Here is a 24,084-nt window from a genome sequence, read left to right on the forward strand (position 1 = left end):
TTTTTTTTGTCCAATTAAATTCATCATCTCTCCTCATTAATTATCTTATTTTTCAAACAATTATAATTATATTCCACAGTATAATTAGCTTTACATTTTCTTATTAGTTATTTATACAAAATCAATAATAACATATTCTATATAGGATTAATTACCAAAATATTATTATTTCTAAAACTATTTACGAGTATACTCCAGTTTCAAAACTATTTAGGAAAATGTTGCTATTTTTTTTTTTCTTTCTCCTTGGGCGAGTCTTCTTTCTTTTTTTTTTTCTAGTTTTTGATATAAATTTTATTGCTTCTCTCTTTTTTTTTTAATTGTTCGTATACATTTTTCTTCTTCCTTTTTTAAATTTATCTTTTATATAAATTTTTATAATTTTCTTAAATTTTTCATATAATTTTTTCTTAAAAACTAAATTCTACTAATTTAAAAAAATTTAAATTTTAGGAGTACTTACATAATTAGAAAAATAAATTAACAAACACAAGATAATGTTAATATTTAAATAATCTTTTGAGATGTTCTAAACAAAAATAAAATTTTCTTTTAAAAAAATATCAAATTTGAAGAGTGAATATTTTATATAATTAAAAAAGCACGCACACATGAAATATTTTTCATTAAAATTTAGAATTTCAAGGACAGAGTATTAGGATAACTTCCACAAAATAAATACCTCGTGAATAAATACAACAAATAATAATATTAATAATTCTTTTAGAATTTTGTTAAAATCTTTTGGTATTCTGAACAAAAGTAAGATTTTAAACTTGACGATATGGAAAATTCTCATTTCTTCTATAAAAATCTTCTTAATCTCGGCTATATCTTGGCACTACCATGTATATTATTTATTTTTGTTAAATTCATTTTTTCTAAATTATTTAGATATATTTTGACTAGATTTTTATATTTTATATTTGTAGACTTTGTGGCCATTCAAAAAAAGAACGAACAAGTCTATTTTTCTCGTTTTATGTCCTATATATATAACAAATAATATTATATTCTCATGTTATTTACTTTTTGTGTAGTTTATCTGTCTTGGATTGACAACCAGAAAAACAAATTGAAAGACAATAGTAGAACCGTCCTTCAATTTGTAAGTTTTTTTTTATAAACTGAATCAATTGTATTAATGTTTTATTCTAAAAAATGTTTGATGATTATATGTATGATATGTATATTCTTCTCCGCACTACCTATCCGATTCCCAAACCTTTTTTGTTTAAAATGGAACAAAACATGATTCTGTATGCATTTAAAAATTTGACAATGTGGAACTTGAACAATAATAAAACTAGATGTGTAATTTTTTGATATTGCAAACGGTCAAAATTAGAAATTATAAGTTTTTGTCTTTCTAACTACTGTTATCGCTTATCAATTATATTTCACTAACTATATATGTACTTTTTAAATATAAAAATTTAACCTCTATACAACCAATCAACCAAAAAGAGTGATGTTTTTAATTTTAGGTTGATGTTTTTAATTTTTGTGAAAATGCTATATGAAAATGCTATATTCTACTCATTTGTTTAAAATAATCCTAATAATTTTTGTGAAATAAACTTTAGGTGAATAAGATTCCAAAAAACATATAATAAAACTGTTAGTAATTAATATATATTGGTTATTATATATGAAATTGATTCACACATTTCTCTTGTTTTAGAAATATAAATGGAAAGTTGAATCTCTAAAGATTTTGTAAAATAAATTTAATTTACATTTATGCTTTATTAATTTTAATATTGTAATTTTATTTTATTTGATTTATTAAATTGATCAAATAAATTTTTAAAAAACATTCACATTCTTCCCTCTTAAAAAAAATAAAAGAAAAATGAACAACAAATAAAAAAGAAACTTTTGGAACAATTTAACAATATTCCTACCAAACAACGAGTCCAGTCAAATTTAACAAATAAATAAATAATACTATCCACTTTTAACGAAAAATTTACTACACTTGATCATTTCTAGTTGAATGAACATACTTATTTATAATTTTATACTTCTATATAACTTATTTATAATTTTATACTTCTATATAACTTATATCGTTAAGTTAAATATTTAGAATTTATTTATTTTGAACTCCCTTGTATTTGTGAAACCTTATCTATTGTATTTGTTTATTTATTTTACCAAAAAATGTTACTTTTGTTTAGAACATACTAAAAGATTTTAACAAAATTCTAAAAGAATTATTAACTTACTATTTTTTGTATTTATTTATGAAGTATTTATTTATCAAGTTATACCAAATACTCTACTCTTCAAATTTTGAATTTTAACCAAAAATATTTATTAACATTATTATTGATGTGTGTACATTTTTTAAGTATACAACCACTCTTGAAATTTAGTATTTTTTAAAAGAAAATTTTATTTTTGTTTAGAATATCCCAACAGATTTTATAGTGAAAATTTTAAAATAGTATTTACATTATTCTATGTCTGTTAATTTATTTGGCCAATTGCTCAAATATTATATTTCTAAAATTTAGATTTGTTCAAATTAGTAGAATTTAGATTTTTTAAAAAAGTTAATTAAATTTTAGCTCCCGTCCTTGTAACATCCAAATAATTTAAGATAATTAATAAATAAAATAAAATATCAATGACTATCATCCCTTCTAAATTAAATATTTTAAATTAAGGGAAAAATCATGGACATCATTTTTTCTTTTGTTTTTTGCAAATATATTGTAATAAATGTTGGAATGAGAATTTGAACCTGAAACCACCTATTCAGAGGAACATAAAGGTACCAGTTGAGCTAAGCTCATGCGCACCGATAACTCTTATTTTTGTTTAGCCTAAGCAAAAGTTAAGTGCTGAAGTAAAAGTTGAGTGCTGAAGAGATAGAAAAGTGAGAAGTGGAAGTTCTAAAAGTACACACCTCAGACAATGGCATCGATATGATGAACAAACCAGTGACCGAATGAAGTTGGAAAAGTTCCTTGGACTAACTGGTTTTACAGAACCTGAGTAAAACCTGTAAAGAAGAAAGGGAGCAGAAAAATAAATTGAAATGATTTTGTCTCTTTCAAGGTGGAGTTTTGAAGGGTTTTCTTTGTGTAACCTCTCAAGTTTGAAATAAAAATCATTTTGTGTAAAATCTGTTAATTAGAAAAGTAGTTGATGAAAATATCAACAATAAAAGGTGCTTTTAGACAGATTATTAAAGGGTGATTCAAAATCGGAGAAGTGATTTTCTGAGAGTAAAAAAAACTTATATGGTTACTGTTTTCTCCGTGGATGCAGCTGATCATCTCTTTGACCAAACCATGTAATTGCTTCTGTCTCTTATCTTTCTTCTTCTCCTTATTTTGTTTAAATCTCCGTAGCTTCTACAAATTGTTCTTCTGATCTATGTATTTGTATCCTCGGCTGTGAGCTCCATCAAGTTGTTCTTCATTGTTCAAAAAGAATTGCCTTCAAACCTGCTGTACGCAAATGCCTTAAGAATGTTTTCAACATATTCACTGACACCCAAATGGACAAGAAAGAGACTAGCCAATTCTCCTCTTTTGTCTGTCTTAAAAAAAACAAAACTTGAAGAACCATAATATTCACACGGATATCACCATAACCACCAGAAAGAAGATCCAAGATGAGGAAGCAGCAATCCTAGAGGTACGTATGACAGGAAGGGAACAAATTTGATCATGAGATTAGCTAACCAGTAATCTTAAAGGTATGAGAGGAAGTGCACAAATTTTACAACACCAATTTTGAACAACAGGTTATTATTGACACTTAGTCAAATCATAGATAATTCCCCATATTTTCGAAAGAAATAAAAAAAATTAAAATTAAATTCTTTTCACATGTAACCAAACAAAAACTCAGAAAAAAATTCTACAGAAAATGTCAAAGAAAATAATAAAAGAAATTAAAGCGTGAATTTTCAATTTTAAATTTTATTGCACCATTTTAGAAAATGTAACCTTTCCACAAATAAGGGTTGAGTTATCATAACCCTTGTTTTAGATATATCATAATCTCTCTTCCCTTTCTCTCTATTCTTTCTCGATCCTTCTTCAACTTTCGGTAAGCTTACATTTTCAATTCTCCATAATCATACATTTTCAACTCCTCATATTTTTATTATTTCAGTTTTTAAAAAAGTCTACTCATTTATTTATCAAATGCCATTTGTTTTTAATTAATTTAATAATCTTAAAAGAATATTGTTTTTAGTTTATTTTATTTACGAAATTAATTTTAATTAAATACTAATTATGATTAATTTATGCATTTAACCCTTCTATTGGACTCTTTTTAAAATTTTATTATTTCATGTCTTTTATTTATTTTTCTTTTTTTATTGGTTTTTCATCTTTCAAATATTTTATCTAAACTATTTTTGATAAATTTAAATTAAATAAATTTCTAAAAAATGAGTTTTATTAAATTTATAAAAAATCAAAACAAGTGACATAATTTAACGAGTCTACGATGATATAATAATCAGATAACAATCACTATCATTGAAATTAATTATCAAATAGTAAGTAGAAAACAATAAGATAGCAAATGGAATCATTAACCATTAGTATCAAATAGTATTCACACAACAATCAATTATAGCTGACAATCAGCTAAAACTATTGAATATCAAACAACAATCAAACAACGATCAATTAGAAAATCATCATCCATCACAATTAGATAACAATCGACATCAAATACAACAATCAAATAGGAATTACTGCCATTGATAACTAAATGTTAATAAAATAAGACGATTAGGTGATAATTGGACGACAATAACATGTATTTTAACTTTGATGGCATTTTAGTCATCTAACTATTTCGATTGGGTTGGGTTTTCCCATTTTGCTATTTCTACACCTTTAAATTGTTGAGCTATGAGCTTAATTTTTATTTTATGTTTTTGCCGAGTGCAAGTGATCTTTTTCGTATAGTTATATACAGAAGAAGACAGTAAATTTTGCCACAAACAAATTAAATATCCAATAAAACAAAACAATTTTAACGATTATGTAAACTACTTTTTTTAGTTTTCAAAATTTGACTTGATTTAATTTTTTAAAACTATTGGTAAAGTAGAAGGTAGATAAGAAAGGAAATGAAATTAATGCGTTTACCCTTACTTTTAAAAATAAAAAATAAAATGGTTATCAAATAAATTTGAAAGTTTTATTTCTCGGTCACAAATATATGTATAATATAACTTATAAATAAATTCATCTATGGTATGTGATTGACAAATTATACTATAGGCAGGAAACAACTACTTTTATAATAAAAAATAGTAAAAAAATAAAATAAAATTTAGACTAAAATAACATGCACTTCAAACCTACGCTAGCACCTTACACAAACTTTTATAGCGAAACAAATAGTTTTCATTCCAAATTTGAATGGTTGTCCTTCACAGACTATAGTGGCGTATTCAAACAATTTGTTAAAGGAGTTAAAAAGTATGAGTTATGAAATGTATGTTTTGTGAGGGTAAGAAGATTTTGAGTTATACTTTTTGAATGAAAATGAACTTGAGTTTGAATAATGGTATAAATGGTATGGATTATATATGAATTTGAGTAAACTGTGGAGAGTATAGTTTTAATATTAATATTAAGAACCCAATCATTGTTATAGGAGAGCGGTAAGTAAGACATTATTCTTATGGTAGTTTTTTGCGCTTTGGCAAAAAGAAAAAAGATTCAAACACCGCTGGTAGTTAGTTTTCCATCTTCCATGTGGGTCGCTGTTGACAGTTGGATGAATAGAGACGATAGAGGTATATATGCTCAAGTTTTGGTCACACAACAATTAATACATGTGGTCAGCCTTTATCATTTCGAAAACCTATCAAAGATTTTTCGAATTCATGATCAAGATAAAGAGATATTGTACGAAACTAATCTTATGGTTTACATCATGACGTATGAGGTTTTCGAAATCCCCAAGCCACTTACCGAATAATTTCTAACAAAAGTTTTCATTTTTTTTTTTCTTGTCCGTCAATCGCGTGGCATAGTTGTGGATCCCATTGGCCCATTTCTATCCTCACGCGACAAAACGCAATTATCTGTCTCTACTGATGATTGATGAACATCGTCAACGTGGCTTACTGTATTTCGCAGCAAAAACAAAAAGGAAAAACGGAGTGTATTGGAGGAAGAAGAAGATGATGATGATCTGGGTTGTTGATACGATTGTGATTGGTAATTAATTTGATAATGAAAAGGAGGAGAAGAAGAAGAATAAGGATCGAATTCCCGAGATGGGTTTTAGCGAAGACAATCTGACTGGCGTTATTCTGGCTTTGCTCTCTAGTGGGTTCATAGGGGCAAGCTTTATTATTAAGAAGAAGGGGCTTAGAAGAGCAGCAGCAGCATCTGGGGTCAGAGCTGGTGAAATTTTTTCTCCCGAATCGACTTGATTTGGGTTTTTTGTTTCTTTATATTTTTGGGCTTTGTTTAGAATCAGATGGCCTTGTTGGTGTTCTTCATTTTGTAGGTGTTGGTGGATATACTTACCTTCTTGAGCCTCTTTGGTGGATAGGCATGTTTATAAGTGAGATATCCTCTCTCCTTTTCAAGGGGCTTTGATTGTTTTACATCTAAAGGGTTGATATCATGATAAATTTTCACATGTTTTATTATCCTGGCTATGTGAAAGTTTTGCACCATGCATATGAATGAATATAAATTTGGCTGATTTGTGCTTCAAACTTGCTGGACGTGATTCATTTGGCCCTTCTTTTCCTTGCATTTGAAACTTCTACTTTAGGATTTCATATTTGATTATATTTATGCGATGCTCGGTGTTCTTATTGTGTGTAATCCAGTGATTGTTGGTGAGGCTGCCAACTTTGTTGCATATGCATTTGCCCCTGCAGTTCTTGTAACGCCTCTCGGTGCATTAAGCATAATCGTAAGGTATTTCTCAACTTCTCTTCCTCTATGCTTGTTCTTTCTCAATAGAGTGTTTAGAGGTGTAGATAGGGATCCTCGTGAGGTCCATGGTAAAGTTCCATGTCTTTGGGCTTCAGTTTCAAAAATAGTTTGTAATTATTCTCTAGGTAACATCTTATTTAATTAGAAACTCTTTCTTCAAGGGGACTTCTGTGGGCTTGTATGTCCTTGTCTTCTTCCATTTTTTCTCAATGAAAACAGCGGTTTCTAAAAAGAAAAAAGAAAAACCATCTTCATGTTAGGTTTTAGAATTTTTCTGATATTCCTCAAACGGGACTTTCTAGTGCTGTGTTGGCTCACTTTATCTTGAAGGAGAGGTTGCACAAGCTTGGGGTTTTGGGCTGTGTGATGTGTATAGCAGGTTCAGTCATTATTGTTGTTCATGCACCAAGGGAGCTTTCTATCACTTCTGTACAGGAAATATGGACTATGGCAACACAGCCAGGTTAAACATCTAGCTCATGGCTCCTCTTATTTTTTTTCTTTAGCTTGTCAAATAGAAGCTCCGTTGCCCACTGATACTATTTTGTTTTTCAGCCTTTTTGCTATATATGGGATCTGTCGTTGTATTGGTTTTTATACTTGTCATCCATTTTGCCCCACGATGTGGACATAGCAATGTGTTGGTGTTTACTGGAATTTGCTCCCTGATGGGCTCCCTCTCGGTAAGTCTTGTCTACTATAGCATTGAGTTTATATGAATTCCGATTCATTTCATTGTTCAAACTAGAGCATATCCAACCCTATGAGATTTTGGCACGAATTGCAACTGATCTTGAGAACAACCTATTGTACCTTAAAGTGAATGGACTAAAGGAAACTTAGTTTATTGGCTAAGTGGCTTTGACGCTTCGCCCATGAACTCGAATCTTTGTGGTGTCAGTTATTTTGAGTAAACATGGCAACCATCCTTTTGATTGGGTGGAGAAAGGGGTTAAAGGCACACACCGAAACCTGTGGAAAGATATTTCTTTTGAGTTTCCTACCTCTTCTCGTTTTGTCCAATGTTTTGTTGGAGATGGTAAGATTACGTATTTTTAGGAAGATCAATGGGGGATAGTGCTCTTTTTACTATTTACCCAACTCTTTTACTGGTTGTCTTCTTTTAAAAATCAGTCCATGACCTCTTGGTGTGGTTAGAGAACTCTGTGTTATTCTCCATTGGGTTCCGTCGTCACTTGCCCAATAGAGAAACGACGGAGGTGACCTCTCTTCTTTTCTTACTAGAGGATTGCAATTTTAGATTGGGGAGAAGGGACATTCGTTTATCCTAGTGAAGGCTTCTCTTGTAATTCTTTCTTTAGATTGTTGTTGACCCTTCCCCTAGTAGAGAGTCTATGTTCAATGTGGTTTGGAGGATCAAGATACCTAAGAAAGTCAGACTCTTTATTTGGCAAGTCTTACTTGATCGTGTGAACACTTTAGATAGGCAGGTTACAAAGAGGGCCTTGTTAGTGGGGCCTTTTTGTTGCATTATGTGTCAGAAGACGGAGGAAGACTTGGATCATCTCCTTTGGGATTGCCAGTACACGAGGGATGTTTGGAGCTATTTTTTTTTGCAGGAGTTTGATGTTAGTTTTGCTGCGAAAGGAACGTCTGTGCTACGATTGAGGAGTTCCTTCTCTATCTATCTTTTAGAGAGAGACCCTTTTTTGTGGTTTGCTGGGGTGTGCACTATGATTTGGGATCTTTGGGGTGAGAGAAATGATAGGCTGTTTAGAGGTCGAAACAAGAATCCGTATGAAACTTGATCCTTAGTGAGGTTCCATGTGTCTTTGTGGGCTTTGGTTTTAAAGCTTTCTATAACTATTCTATAGGCAACATTTAACTTAGTTGGAGGCTCTTCATTCAGCTGGGATGTTTAGGTGGGCTGGTTTGTTTTTTTTGTATGCCTTTTTATTCTTTCATTTTTTCTCAATGAAAGTTATTGTTCCCATAAAATAAAATAAAATAAAACATCAACAAGAACACTGAAGGATATAATTATATTACAACATCTAAGAAGAAACTACAATACTCAGCACATTAGAGCTGTGAATTCTCTCCCACATTTCCCAAAGGAAGTTCCACAAAATTCTGCACTTACTCCTCTCAACCCACTCCTCACTGTTTACAGCTAAAGCCTTAACAACCTTACTATCCAATTACTAATGTGCCCCTTCTAATAACTGTAATGTTCTAGTAATACTCCCCTAATATCGCTAAGTAGCTCTGTTGTAGCTTCCCTGTCAATCTTTTTCCCAAATTAAAGTTGAAATGATTGAAGGCTTACTTTCTCATTCTGTCAATTGATTTTCTGTATGACAGTTGTTCATCTCAAAGTAATTGTTCACTTCATCCTGAATATTTGCAGGTTATGAGTGTTAAAGCCCTTGGGACATCATTGAAATTGACCTTTGAGGGGAAGAACCAATTAATCTTCCCCGAGACGTGGTTATTCATGTTGGTGGTTGTAACGTGCGTCATTACTCAAATGAATTACCTCAACAAGGTTGGTAACTGCTTCGCTCTTCTATTGTTCGTAGACTGGCATGTGGCCGCTTGGCTTTAAAAGTCATGTTTGAGTTTTCTATCGCACAAAATGAAGTAGTGATTAGTTGGTGAAATCCTCTTGTTTTATTTCTCTGTTTATTCCAAGTTTCTCTTGTTTCTTTTACTCCCTTTTCTTTTAAACACTCCTGTCCACGATAAATAAATTTTTCTTGGCTTGCAAAGAATTGAAACAACTTCTCTTGTAGCTGGACTTGAAAGTAAAGCTTTAATTGTTTGAATTTTTTCTTTATATTATAGCTGGCTTTTTAACAATAGCATAACTCAACTTACATTTGTATGTGTACTATTGAGAATCAAGAGATCTGTGGTTCAAATTCTCCCACCCTTTTGTACTAAAAAAATTACAGCTGTTTTTTTTGTAAGTGTTGAAGGAAAGGAAGTTACTTTAGGTGGCTTTTTGGAAATGTTGAAGGAAAGGAAGAGAGAAGAATCTTTAGTGATGTAAATAGAGATATAATGGCGCTTTTAACTCGTCACTTTTGTTACTTTGGATTCTTGTATCATTTCAAAACATGTTTGTAAACACTTTCCTTCCCAGTGACCTTTATAACGTCCTGATTAAGGAACCGAGTTCTTAAAAATTCTCGATTCACCCATGAAGAGGGCCCAACACCTATGGAGTCCAGAATTTCACATCTCTATTAGGCAATCAGTTCTGTGAATTCATTAGATAAAATCCATTCTGTTCCTTCATATCAAATTTGAAGTTACTTCACATATTTAGTTCCAAGACAAAGACTTGACTCTCACGTTCCTAACATTCTGACTTGAACAAGGGCAAAAATATGTGGAAAAGCCTCCTGAAGGGAATTTGGAGCTCTCTAATGATCTTCCTAGAATATATACCTTTCACAGACAGGAGTAATAACTTCAACTTCAAATTTCCCTAGAAAAATAGGAGAATCTTGTGGGAAACTTGGTTGATATGAATGCAATCTCTACCAATGTTATGAGCAGCAAAAACTAGAGTGTATGCATAACAAATAAACTAAAAATTTCAAGCTAGGGATGTTGCAATAGAGAAAGAAAGGGTGACAAGGAAACCCTCTGATGAGTGCCTCTGGAAGCCAGAATCTACACTAGACTAGACCTCTTGTTAATAAGCGTAGCAAAATTAGTGGAGGAGACATATGGCCACATCCAAAGTCTTCAATTCACTCTGAATATGTTAATATTTTCTAACTCCAGACATTGTAAGCTTGGAGGGCTGTTTTATGGAATTAGTTGATGTTTACATGAACTGTATCTGATGCTCATAACACCCTGCACACAGTAACTTAACAAGAGATATATAGAAAACGGAGCTTCTGTGCTCCTATGTGATATGATTTCAATTAACTGAACAATAAGTCCAAATTGCAATTACTGGAAAGAAGAAACAAGTACTAAAAGCTCAGCCAAACAAGACAATTGAAATAAAAAAACTAAAACGGATAAACCAGCACAATTCGAGGGATGCTGTTGTTTCTCTCCTTCCCTAAAGCTACTGCAGCTTTTACTCTTGAATTCCACACCCTCTTCTCACATCACATTCCTTTTATAAGCAATCACTGTGATCCTGACTAGACTACTCCCTCCATTAGCTTTTTTGCCTCTTGCAATATTCATCTTTTACCACTCCTCTTATAGGTGAATAATATTGACATATTTATAATCTTAATCATTACGGTATCAATGGATGATATTTTTATTTTATTTTATGGGTACAAGTGACATCAAAGATACGGATTATACCCTCAATATTATGATGACCCCTCTAATTTGCGGATATATCGACAACAAAAAGAGTTCACTCTTCGCATTGGAAATCCTCTATTTCCTCATCTGGTACTCATTAAGGAGGGCAGAAACAATCATTGTTGATATCAAGATATTAATTTCGTTTGCTTATGTGCTGGGAATATGGTTCAATTGCAAGGCAAGTAGTGAAAAAGAGAGGGCTTATTCTTGATGAGAAGTTAAGTATATAAAATCCAGTGGTCTCATTTTCTTTATAAATTGTTTCACTTGTGAGAATTCTGTTTGCATTAATTAATTTGAAAAATTTTAGTTGAGATCTCTAGCATGTGATATAATGCTCTCCAATTTCTCTACTGGTTCATTGAGTTAAATACTGAAAGTTGGTTTACAAGTAGTTTATGGAACATCAATAAATACCTTTTATTCATATTTGGTAATATCTCTGTTTTCCAGGCACTTGACACATTCAACACGGCAATTGTCTCCCCGATATACTACGTAATGTTTACAACACTTACAATCCTTGCAAGTGTCATAATGTTCAAGGTATGGAAAATCTATATAGTTACATAAGAGTTCAAATGGTACTTTCTTGGACATTTCACTTCGTTGGGCTGGAACCATCCTAGCTAAGGACATTAAAAAATCCTGTGTGTTCAACTCGATTATAACTGAGACATGCTTGAGATTGCACTAAAATTATAATAGCTTTTTATCTGGTAATTTAGGAAGTAGAACTATTTCTTCAGATTTTAGTTTTACATATGGGTCCAGGAAGATCTATCTCATGATTTTGGTATCTTCATGTTATAGTTTAAGAACTTGGGAAAATATATGCTTCTTGTCTTGAAATTTTGAATTTTGTTCCATTTGGTATGATGTTTCACAATGTTATACTTTTATCTTTTGACTCTAATTTTCATATGGTCCATAGGTTTCAAAATGGTACATTCTTACCCTTGAATTTTGAGTTCTGTTTTCATTTGGTCTCTAGATTTCAAGATTTACACTTTTACCTTTGATTATTTTTTACTAAAAACTCACTTTTAGTTATCATTGTGAAAAGTCTACAAATTAATTATATTTAGGTTAGATTGCACTAATTTTTCATCACTATTAAAATTATTTAAAAAAATTTACATCATAATTATTTTAAATTAGCTAATGGAAAGACAGTGCCAAAGACCAAAAGTTACTGAAACATAGCCTGAGGCAAGAGTAAAGTGTGAAGTATTAGCACTTAGGGACCTCATGTCACCTAGGGACTAAATAAAAACTAAACATGAAACTCATGATAAAAATGTAATAGTTTGAAACAGAGACTAAATGGAAAATAAGCTAAAAACTTAGAGTGTAAGTTATGAAACCTAGGTACCAATTAGAGACTAGACTTAAAACCTAAGGACCAAAAGCTATTTTTCCCTCGAAATTTTGAATTTGGATTAATGTTCTTTGATTAAGAGGTGCTAGGATGTTCTATTAGCTACATTTCATTCTCTCAAGCTTAATATGTTAAAATTACTAAGAAATGCATCTTCAACTTCAGGATTGGGATGGACAAAGTGGAGCAACGATCATATCCGAAATATGTGGCTTTGTTGTTGTGCTTTCTGGTACCATCTTACTGCAAGTTGCAAAAGATTTTGAACGAAGTTCATCCTTCAGAGGTGTGTTAAAGAATCTAATAAAATTTTCATCATAGAGGGAAATATTTCACCTCCAAAAGTTCTGATTTATGAAGATCTATATGCTCAAAATCTCGTCTTTTGAATTCATATGCAGCCAATCATACCCCAGGTTCCCCTTCGTTATCTACTCGACTTTGCCCCGGGAATGGAGAACTAGCGAAGTATAATGATGAAGAAGTGTCTTCTGAAGAAATCTGTTTGAGAATACAAGAATCATATTAGTTGTTTCTCTCATTTGATTCATATATCTTCTCAGTAAAATCGCCGTAGTGGAGAAGCCGTCATGTAAGAGTGATCAACACCAAAAGTTAAGCTCAAAGTCAAATGTTGAACTGCAGGTAAATGATCAGAAACTAGTCAGCTGGTGGTCGGATGGGGCTTGAAGTTTCATTGTTTAGTTCCGAACAAAGTAGAGATTTGCAATGGGAAGCTTGTATCACTTAACAAGATGGATCCTCACTAAAAACACAGTTGGGTTTCAGACACAGGAAGTTTCAGTTTCCATTTAGAGTATCTGCATAGTGAAGTAGATGGCTTACATGGAAATGTTTCCTTATATAGCTTAATATTTTATGCTTTGCTGTTTTCTCTATAGGGTATAGGAGGAGGTTTCTCCCCTGTTTTTTCATTTGACACCAAAATTCAATTCCTGTACATAGTAATTCTTTATGGCCATGCTTACTGATCCATGATTAAATCGGTGTAATCATAATTAGATTTTGTTGATGTCTCAATTGTAAATATAGTTGAATTACTTTTGACCGCTTTTACTTGGACATGTTGCGATTGCAAATGTAATGTGACTATGATTGAGACTAATTACTTTGCACGTCTTCTTGCCACAATGTTTAGGTTCACTCAATAACTTTATCCGTAAAAGTTACCGTAATTGTGATAAATTTATAGTTCTGCTATAAGAATAACAATATGTGTAATGATATAAGTATCTCTTAGTGGGTCTCATGTAATTTTTTATCTCCATCCAATTTTGTTTGTTGATGATTTGACTAAGGGACTCACATTTCATTTCCATTATTCAACACAGATCAACTTACAACAAACATAATCAAATGGAATACACTTTCACAAATTTTATTAAATTTACAATTTTTTAAAAATGTTTATATACTTTGATGTCTTATTTGCAATTTTTATGGTATAGAGAAAACAGCAAAGCATAACTATCTAAGTGTCATGTCTAAGACTTCCTTCACAGGAAACCGAATCAATTACTAAACAGCTAAGTGTCATGTCTTAGTTATTTGTTATCTTTCATTATTGAGGACCTTTGGTATAATGTCATAGATCCATCCATACTATCTATTTAGTATTTAGTACTCAGATTAAGCATGTTTTGATAAAAGTGATAAGAGTATATATGAAACTTATTGGCATGGAGATGTTTTAGAGGAATAAATTTCATTCATGGAACTGCTTAAACTCAATTGTTTAACTCTCTTGAAATGGATTAACACCAACGTCTACGATAAAAGTGATGTCATTAAAATAACGTAAATGGGTTAAACATCCACACCAACAAACTTAATTTGTAAACTCAAATTTAATTACTTAATCAACAAACTAAGAGAAAGTTAGGGATCCAACCTAACGGAATTATGTTTATGTAATTCAAATCCTTAATAAAAAAAATCAACAACTCCGAAAGACATCTTTTAGAATTGCAAAATAACTTAAAATATTTATATTTTATTAATGACAGTCATTAATAGACTTTTATAGATATTTATCAAGATCACTCGTAAAAATATATTAACAGCTAACGATATCTAGATATAATTTGAAATTTTTATTATATATGGTAAATATTTTATCAAATTTGATGTTATTTTTTATAATTCCTCAATTATAAATGTTTTTTGATTTTATAAGAAGTCTAGGCACAAATGATAATTCTTTCTCTCGATCAATATTAAAAGTGGCAATGAGTACTTTTAGCAAATCTTTCTGTCATTGAAAGAACAATTATATTGCACTAATATCAATCCACCATAGTTCAAAAAATTAATTAACCTCAATTAATGAATAATAATTGCATCAAGATGTCTACTAAATTTATCGGGTGCATTTTCATCGTAAAAAAATTTGAAAATGTTATATTTATATTTGACATTATTTCAGGATAAGATTTAAAATTTTGTAAACAAAATTTAGAATATGTGATTATCCCAAATAGGGAAATCATACTCCGTCTTGATAACCAATTTTTTTTATCTTTTGTGTGTTCCAAATAAATAACATTATGCATACTCCACCTACAATATGTTTGTTTGAAAAATCTTAATTTTATTGATTATCGTAAAATTTGGTTAGTTAAACACGTTAAGTTGTTATTAACAATACTATTTAAATTCAGTTTTTAAATTCAAATTTTGTATAAATATTTTGAAATATAAATAAAAAATTATTTTAAGATTTTCCAAAACTATAGGTGAATGTGTGATATGCTTACCTATACAAATACATTTATTTCTATAAAAAAAATCTATAAATCTTAATATTTTTAGGATTTTTGTTTGTTATCTTTTTTTTTTTTTTCATTTTTTGGTTATCTCATTTTTTAAAAATCTTTAAAAATCTATAAAAAAAGCTTAACATAAATATTATTTAAAAAGGTGTGAAACAAACATGGAATCCAATAGGGAGTGGTTTCCGTAGAAGTTGAATAATAAAACCGGGTTCTTCCGCCTTACTTGAAATAGCCACAAACAAGAAGTAGAAGACCATTAGAAGATTAAACATGGAAGCCAAGGTCAGCAAATTCTTAGGCTCTGTTTCCAATTTCTTCTCCGGCGGCGATCACATACCATGGTGCGATTGCGACGTCGTTGCCGTATGTTTCTTTTCTTTCTATTTATACTCACCTTTTAGTTGCTTTGTTTTTCTTCTCTTCTTTAGATCCCGCTTTCCTTTGTATTTTGACTCCCTTATGAGCTATGTTTCTAATTTTATTTTGGGTTTTTGTTTTGATCATTCGCGTTTGGGTTTTGTAAAACAGTGTTCTAATTCTTATTGTCACTCACTCACTTCTGTTAATTCCTCCACTTAATTGGATTTTGGGTGTTCGTGTGAAGTTATTCAATTACATTTTGTGGCCTTGTGGTCTTTAAACTTCAAATTTTCCCCTTTCAACTTGTTCATCTTTGTCCTCATTTTTCCAATTTTAACGAAAATTCATACCCTTCCCCTTTCAACTTGTTCATTTTTGTTCCTATATTTCCAATTTTAACGAAAATTCATACCCTCCTTGTTTTAGGGCATTGGTTCTTTTTCTTACTTTGCAAGATTGAACATCATTGGCTAAATTTCAATGAATGCTTCCCCAAATTTTCTCGTGGGTATTACTGAAATTTTTTCTTGACTTAACTTATGGGCCTGGGCATTGTCGTGTAATTTTCAGTATGTTATGCCTAAAGGGAACCATCAGTTTTACTTCGTTCTTTAGCTAATGCCATATTTGGGATTGATTCTAAAATGGTTTAGATCAGTTTTCTCATTTTAAAATCACTCAAAAATTGCTTTTAATTATTTAAATTCAATTTTAATAATATGAAAAGTGTGTTCAAAAGTGTAACATTGAAAAATGGATTGATATGAGTGATTACAAAATCAGTATCGAACATTCACTAACACTATTGAATACCTATTTTATCTTGCTAAATGGATGGAGTTATGAGGCTACATTTTCTTCCTTCTGTATCAGACAGTTGATGCACCAACAAATAGTGTCGAGTGAAATTTATTATAGTATGCTTAATCACACACACATACACGCACAGACACACAAACATATTTATCCTGAAAATTCTATGTCTGTTTGTAAATCAGATAAGGAATTCTTTTGGGTTTTAGATTTTAAAAGAGCTTTTATGGCAAATACTTATTTGTGGCAGAAAACTGAGTTGTTTGTTTTCACATTTTTTTTTTTATTTATGTTTTTTCATTTTGTTATTGTATATTTATTAAGTGTAGCTTGATTTTAGTGTGCTATATTTTTAATTCAATAGGTAAAAGAGTAAATGAAAATACAATAAAAGAAACATCTTTACAAACAGTTTTTGAAATAAAAATACAACAAACAGTTTTCTTTAGTCTGAAACATTTTTTACAAAACAATCACAAACAGTAGTTTGTTGTCGTTGTTATAAAACGTTGGAGCCATAGATTCTTGTTTTTCTTCATGGTTCAGTCATACATTTCCCCCCATTGTTTAGTTACGAAGTAGAAGTTCAAACCTTTTGTTGTGGCTGCATTATTTTGTTAATCTTCATTTTTAATAATGTTATCTCTCATATTATTCTTTGAATTGCATCCGTTTTTAAGTTGATATGGTGACGCATTGCAGGGTTGCGAAAGAGAGGCTGCTGAGGCCGAAAAGAGCTCATCGGATGAGCTTTTGAAGGAAAGCATTATGCGTTTATCTTGGGCACTTGTTCATTCAAGGCAACCTGAAGATGTACAACGTGGAATCGCAATGCTGGAAGGTGAAGTATTTCAAGGAACTAGACACCCTTTTTTATTATTATTATTTAGTTTCCAAAATGCGATCTTTCAAAGTTGAATGTTAGCCTATAGTTTGCTATTTGCTTGTCTGATACTCTTCAATATTTTTCTCCTTTTTCTGTTTATTTCTTATTATGCAGCTGCAATATCTGGTGACGACAGCCCACTGAAGATGAGAGAGAAGCTGTACCTTCTTGCTGTTGGGTATTTCAGAAGTGGTGATTACTCTAGGAGTAGGGAGCTTGTAGAAGAATGCTTAACAGTATGATACCATCTGTGTCTTTGGATTTTTCTATGCATTATTATATATATAAACTATTAACATGGGCTCGATTTAGTAACATGTAGGCCTCATTTGGTGACCATTTCGTTTTTAATTATTTTGGTTTTTTAAAATCAAGTCTATTTTCTCTCGTTTTATTTTAATTAGTATCTTTCTTAACTAAAAGAGTTGAATTCTTAGCAAAGCAAGTTTTTAAAACTATTTTCATTTTTTAGTTTTAAAATTTGGCTTAGTTTTTGAAAATACTAAAAAGCAGGTATCAAAGCAAGGAATTTAAAGGTGGAATAAGTGTTTATAACCTTAATTTTTAAAAATTAGAAACCAAAAATCAAATGGTTACTAAATAGGGTTTAGTTTTTTGTTTTTGGTTTTTATTTTTTAAAAATTGTCAATAATTACTCATTCAACTTGCTTTATTATCTATATTCTATCAGTATTAAAAAAAAAAAAACCGAACCATGTTTTGAAACTAATAAAAGTAGTTTTTAGGAACTTTGTTTTGCTTTTGGAATTTAGTTAAGAATTCATCTTTTATTTGACAACAATGAGAACCATCGTAAGAAATTGAGATGAAATAGACTCATTTTCAAAAACCAAATGCTTACCGGATGGGGTATATGTCTTTGAGTTTTTTTCTTGCATCTCAAACTTGATACTCGAGCCTACAATGGAGAAAGAATATCTGACCTCCTAAATATGTACCACTTTGTTTTCGTAAACTTTTGACGTGGGTTGATATATGATTGTGACATGTGGTTAAACACATTTAGATTGTTTTATGTCTTTAATAACCAGAATGAGGCAGACATATAACGTTCCATGAAATTGGAATTCTCAAGAACAGAATGTGCCTCTTCTTTATGAAACCACTGATGATTGAAGTTTTAGAACTTGAGTTCAACCATTTTAATGTTTGATTCTCAGATTGCTCCTGACTGGAGACAGGCAATGACATTGAAGAAATCAATCGAAGATCGGATCACTAAAGGTATCAATTTCTCCCCGACTTCTTTCCCTTTTCTTTCTTTTTAAACAATATGTGGAGTAGGCAAATTGAACTTTTGACTTCGGAATTGATAGTACAAACACTATGTCAGTTGAGCTATATTTTTCTTTTATTGGCATTTCTCCCAGACTTCTATAGTCTTCCTGTATCCCCAACTTGACCAAAAATTCATTAAAAATAAACATTTTCATTCATTATCACTCTTGCTTGGGGAATGTAGATGGTGTGATCGGCATCGGCATTGCGGCGACTGCTGTAGGACTGCTTGCGGGTGGAATTGCTGCTGCTGTTTCCAGGAAGAAGTGAGTCCCAATTACTTGGTTTGTACATAAGAAATCAGTCTGATCAAGCCCAGCTTTAGAGTTTCTATACTTGAGAACTTTGAGACGTAGAACGATGCTATTTAGCTATATTACTAATGTTTGTTCTGTTATATTGATCTATTTCGTATTGTGCTTTACGTACTTTATCCTGCAATTATAGTTTATTTGAGATTATACACATTCTTTTAAATTGATTTGCACCATTGATGCTATAAAGCACTGCCCCTCCTAAAATGGCTGAGTGTTTGTTGCTGTCGTACGGCGACCTGCCAACAACTTGTCTGTCACCCAAAATAATTTGAGTTTAGTGGGTTTCTTTAGGCGCTTTGTTTTTTGATGTAGAAAAGTTAGATTCTAAAAAACAAATCTTTCTATTCAAAATAAGTTGTTAGATTCTAAAAATTACATAAAGTTTTATGTTTATTCTCATTTGACTTTTAATGAAGCTTATAAAAAAGCTTATTTTTTTTTAACTTTCATAAAAGTAACAAAAAGTATCAAATTTAGTCTTTGAATTATGTCACGATTTAGTATTTATATTTCTTAATTCTTATTATGCAATATCAATTTTGTCTCTATCATGAAAAATCCATCCAAACTAAGTATCAATCTTCAATCAATCAGGATAATAAAAAATCATGTGTTTGGACTAAATTGTTATAAATTATAAAATCTAAAATCCAAATCATAATTACAAATTATCTTAACAAGATAATAAATCATCTTTTTATTATTAAAGAAAATATATGCTTAGAATCCATCTAAAAGATAGAAACTAGCTAAGGAATATCACAAAAGAAAATAAACGAAAAAGAAAAGCTCAGAATTTCCTATAGAACCATACAATCCATCCAAACCCTATGTTTAACAAAAACTTATTCCAAAAGTAGTATGGAAGAATAATAATAATTCTAGAGCCTAATCCTTTAGGTTCAAAGGTTGATCAATGCCCAAAAGTGCTAAAAGAAAGGCCTTGTAGTCTCCTCCTATTTCTCTACTCACAGCTTCCTCAAGAGATATATTGTTCCTCTTCAAATACATTTCCATAATCTCCTTCAAATCTTTTTCTGCTCTTGTCACAATCACTCTACTAATACCATCTTTGTCGACCCTGTCCGTATTCATCGCATTTCGCAAAACCTAAACATCGACATGGTTTTAATTAGTCACATGACTGTATACTAGAGTTGAAGAAAAAGGATTTTTGAGTTCAATATAGGGTTAGGTGATTACTCAAACTTTTGATCGCTTCGTTAAGGGTTATATACTTTGACTAGTTGAGTTGTTAAGTTTATGTATGTACCTTTGCATAATACTTTTTTGGGTCTCTAATGCATCTTATAACAGTTCTTAATGCCGCAAGATACTCATCACTTGAGTCACCTATTAAACCCTGAAATTCAAAAATGATCAAAGTCCATATGCCTTAATGAGAAACATAAAGGGGAAAATAAAAAGAAAACTATAGTTTAATTAACTTCACCCATTTAAAAGTAACAATCTCATCTCTTTGTTCATATAGAACTCAAAGAGATTAAGAAATATTCAAATGCTAACAATATGATTTAGTTAACAAACTTTTCCATGTCAAAAGTAATTAGAGTTAGAAGAATAGCATAAGAAAATTAGTAAATGAGGAAAGTAAGACTCGTTTGATAACACCGTTCACGTTTTTTGCTTCAATTTTTGAGAAGATGAAGTATTTGGTAACTGTTGTTGTCACTTATTTTTCGTTTCTTAAAAACGTTTTCAAATTGTGTAGAAGTGATAGGAAGTTACAATGCAATCAAGTTTCTAATTTCTTGATGTTGTTATCTTTTTTTTTTCAAACATAATAGTTAGAAGTATAATTTATCATCTTTTACTTCTAAAATGGACAATAAATATCTGAAAATAAATAAAACAATATATTTTCATATTTAATTTGAAAAAAAACTTATTTTCATATAGAAAAAAGTTTGCAAGTTCACAAATTAAAAGAACAAATGGAAGAAGGAAAGAAGAAACAATTATCAAACGTGATTTTCATTTTTTTATTATTAGAAAATAGGAAACAAAAAACGACAAACAAAAACGTTAGCAAACAGATGATCTATGAGATTTTATAATTAGATTTAAAAGAAAAATTGTATTTGGGTACCTTGGTGATGGATGTAGCATGAATATCTCTATAGCGATTGAAAGTTGCATGCAGTTGTGGCTTACTTCTTGTGCTAACAATTCTTATCATCTCTTCATTATTCTTCAAACCTTTTCCTTTGATTTCATCATCAATAATGTTTGCTTCTAATTCTGCCATATTCTCATCAATCTCATTCCCTTCACATCTATAAGCACTCACTACCCCCACAAGGAGCTGCAACAAAAAAAAAAAGAGCCAAATTGTTATATTTACTCCGATAATCCTTTTTTGTTTTCTAACGTTTTCTTTTTGTTGTTTTAACTTGAATGAGTTTGGAATGACTTTTCAAGTGTTAAGAGATCTCTTAATTTATACTTTAAAACACTTAAATAAGTCGATTAGTTAGAACTTACTTTTCTCATATTCCCTGTTGTGCAAGAGGCTACATCTTCCTCGAGGGAACGTTTGAATCGAAACCGATAAGCTCGTTTAACTGCCAAAAGATCTTCGGCGGACTGAACACATGCTATTTCGATGATGACCCGGTAATCGGGGGTCGATGATTTCAATGCATTGTTTGCTAAAGTGGCATCTCGATCAGCCGGATCAAGTGTCCAGTGGCATATAGCTCGCTGTGTCGATCATATACCATAACATATTTAAAATTTGTTACAAAATTAAACTTTTAACAAAATAAAAACATCATTAAATATAGTTAACCTCAAAGTCTCCACAAAGCTCAGAGTTGAGTTGTTGAATGAGATCTTCATTGTAGATTTCTTCATATGCTAACCTTATAAGCTTCCTTTGAGTTGCGTTTCTATGGCCTAAAATGGAGATTATGGCATTCTCATCTGTCCCCAAACCTTCAAACATAAACAAAAACAAATCTCTAAATCATCCATAACCCATTTTTTGGTACAATAGGAGTATAGAGATGTGAACCTCCAACCTCAAGAAAACGAGTACTCAATTTGGCAAAACATCAATTACTTTAGTCCATCCACTACATATTCAATCAAATATTTTCAAATATTTGTGATGTGTCAAACTTTTGTTTTTTCCAAAATAAAAACAGTACTATTGACGTGAAGTACATCGTTTTTCATTTTAGTAATTTCATATCAAGTGTTTTTATTAGGATTAGACCACAAATAACCTACTCATTTACCATTTTCGAAGTCGATGGTTCGATATATATAAAAGAAGAGAAGCGAAAGTACCTAAGCAAGCCTTCTTGATATTTTCTGCATCTTCAACAGGAGAGAAATACTTTGGAGTAATTAGAGTGGCCATTCTTTTTGCTTTGTTGATCAATTATTTCTTATTTTTTTGAAGAATTTTGTTGTTGATGAAGTTTGTACTCAATTTCAACCATTTTTATAATGCAAAAAAATGCTCTAAGGTTTTAGTTTTTTATGCTTTTAACTGCCCATTTGATTCACAACCTATTGTTCTAACTCTCAATGTAATTAAGTGTACTGACCTTTTAATGACACATCTCCTTAAACTCTTAATTCAAATGTGAAGTTATGATCAAAGGGAGTTTCTTTTCTTTTTTCGTTCAGGGTGAATTTTATTTTTGCGTTTTTTGTTTAACAATATGGAAGTAGGAAAATTTTCATATTTAATACTATAAAGAACATTAATGGTATTCAAACTAAATGCTAGTTAAGCATGTCTTAACCAAAATGAGTTTGGATATCAGTATTTTCAACAACATTTCTACGTTTCAAAGGTTCAAAATTAACGTAAGAGATGAATCTAACATTCTGTACTTTCCTATTCGAATTTGTATTGATTTAGGCGAAAAGATTTGTACTTTTGGATACAAGGTAAGAGTTTGCATATAGGGTGTCAAGATCATACACACTTTTGAATCGAGCGATGTCATAACTCTTATTTCGATTTTTGAAAACAAAAAACGAATAACAAATGTTGGCATGTTTATAAGCTTTTTCTTCTTGCTTAAGATTGTTCGTATGAGGTATGATTCCAGCTAATTCTATTTTTCAACAGCCATGGTGATTTTTGAAAGTAAAAACAACACACCACTAACTAAAAAAGCTTTTTAGCCCCCAAAAATTTTAGCCAAACTGATTCACTTCAAATGAGTACAAGTTACAACCATACAGGAGAAATATTTATTCTGTATCAAAAGATAAATCTTGGCTTGACTTGTGCAATTATTTGGATCTTGTTGATATTAGTTTTTCATAGAGTTGTTTTCGTTCTAGTGGTTTGCCTTTTTATTTTAACCTTCATTTTCGTTTTAAAACTCAAAGTCAAGTTTTGTTTTTCGAGAGTTAATATTGGATGAAAAATTTGTGAAATGAATTTATAATATTATTTTGTTTGCATTCCCACGTTGGTTAATTTTAAATGTGGAAGCTCTTTTTTATATTCATTATTTGATATATAAGTTGTATCTTTGCACGTGTTGATTTATTAGGATTAAAAATATGACTAAATTTTTTGGTTTATCACGATTATAATTAGTTTATTTGCCCAACATCAACATTTTATAAGGGTGAATTTTTTTCTCACCCTGACAAGAGAAACTCCCTAACAACAATTTTTTTTCTATTTTATAACCTTCCAAAAATATCTGACAAATAATTAAATAAATCTAAAATGATAATTAACCTGTAACTAATAAAGAAAACTAAAATAAACAAATTGTATTAATAACTAACATTTATCCAACGTCAACATTTTATATTGAATCTAACATCAACATTTTATATTCGATATTCGTGAATGTCCGAGTATCTAACCCTACAATATTTAAATGTCAAAAAATGAGTAAAAAATAAATTCCTAGTTAAATATCCAGTTATTGAGATTATGAGTCTATTTAGTAGTGATTTTGATATAGTC

The 24,084-nt window shown here is 30.6% G+C and overlaps 3 protein-coding genes across 5 annotated transcripts; 2 read left to right on the forward strand and 1 right to left on the reverse strand.

The window, feature by feature from the left end:
• The first annotated feature begins 5,894 nt into the window (after positions 1–5,894).
• LOC101218370 (probable magnesium transporter NIPA6) lies at positions 5,895–13,791 on the forward strand. Of its 3 annotated transcripts, none has more exons than XM_004139008.3 (9): positions 5,895–6,404; positions 6,511–6,567; positions 6,842–6,932; positions 7,253–7,413; positions 7,506–7,633; positions 9,322–9,459; positions 11,715–11,807; positions 12,808–12,928; positions 13,044–13,791. In XM_004139008.3, exons 1-9 carry the CDS (start codon positions 6,275–6,277, stop codon positions 13,169–13,171), a joined length of 1,047 nt encoding a protein of 348 aa, XP_004139056.1. In that variant the 5' UTR covers positions 5,895–6,274; the 3' UTR covers positions 13,172–13,791. The 3 variants fall into 3 exon arrangements, with proteins under 3 accessions (XP_004139056.1, XP_031745236.1, XP_011660157.1); XM_011661855.2 differs by having other exon boundaries at positions 5,904–6,394; XM_031889376.1 differs by having other exon boundaries at positions 5,901–6,394; positions 6,511–6,932.
• A 1,801-nt stretch (positions 13,792–15,592) lies between these two features.
• LOC101218605 (mitochondrial fission 1 protein A) lies at positions 15,593–19,298 on the forward strand. The gene is made up of 5 exons (XM_004139009.3): positions 15,593–15,800; positions 17,313–17,451; positions 17,611–17,732; positions 18,678–18,741; positions 18,980–19,298. Exons 1-5 carry the CDS (start codon positions 15,708–15,710, stop codon positions 19,063–19,065), a joined length of 504 nt encoding a protein of 167 aa, XP_004139057.1. The 5' UTR covers positions 15,593–15,707; the 3' UTR covers positions 19,066–19,298.
• Positions 19,299–19,711: 413 nt separating this feature from the next.
• On the reverse strand, positions 19,712–22,500 carry LOC101216398 (annexin D8). Its single transcript, XM_004139076.2, has 6 exons — positions 22,428–22,500; positions 21,925–22,070; positions 21,618–21,836; positions 21,223–21,438; positions 20,386–20,475; positions 19,712–20,222 (listed from the first exon to the last, which is right to left on the reverse strand). Exons 1-6 carry the CDS (start codon positions 22,498–22,500, stop codon positions 20,001–20,003), a joined length of 966 nt encoding a protein of 321 aa, XP_004139124.1. The 3' UTR covers positions 19,712–20,000.
• Between the last annotated feature and the right edge of the window lie 1,584 nt (positions 22,501–24,084).

Source organism: Cucumis sativus, chromosome 1 (assembly GCF_000004075.3).
Source record: "Cucumis sativus cultivar 9930 chromosome 1, Cucumber_9930_V3, whole genome shotgun sequence".
NCBI lineage: Eukaryota > Viridiplantae > Streptophyta > Magnoliopsida > Cucurbitales > Cucurbitaceae > Cucumis > Cucumis sativus.

Coding starts and splice junctions, on each gene's coding strand:
- LOC101216398 (XM_004139076.2), bottom strand. CDS start 22,500: ATGGCCACTCTAATTACTCCAAAGTATTTCTCTCCTGTTGAAGATGCA. Junction 22,071..22,427: donor TATCAAGAAGGCTTGCTTAG/GTACTTTCGCTT, acceptor TTATGTTTGAAG/GTTTGGGGACAGATGAGAAT. Junction 21,439..21,617: donor CAACAGGGAATATGAGAAAA/GTAAGTTCTAAC, acceptor TTTTTGTTGCAG/CTCCTTGTGGGGGTAGTGAG.
- LOC101218605 (XM_004139009.3), top strand. CDS start 15,708: ATGGAAGCCAAGGTCAGCAAATTCTTAGGCTCTGTTTCCAATTTCTTC. Junction 17,452..17,610: donor TGGAATCGCAATGCTGGAAG/GTGAAGTATTTC, acceptor CTTATTATGCAG/CTGCAATATCTGGTGACGAC. Junction 18,742..18,979: donor CGAAGATCGGATCACTAAAG/GTATCAATTTCT, acceptor TGGGGAATGTAG/ATGGTGTGATCGGCATCGGC.
- LOC101218370 (XM_004139008.3), top strand. CDS start 6,275: ATGGGTTTTAGCGAAGACAATCTGACTGGCGTTATTCTGGCTTTGCTC. Junction 6,405..6,510: donor AGCATCTGGGGTCAGAGCTG/GTGAAATTTTTT, acceptor TTCATTTTGTAG/GTGTTGGTGGATATACTTAC. Junction 9,460..11,714: donor AAATGAATTACCTCAACAAG/GTTGGTAACTGC, acceptor TCTGTTTTCCAG/GCACTTGACACATTCAACAC.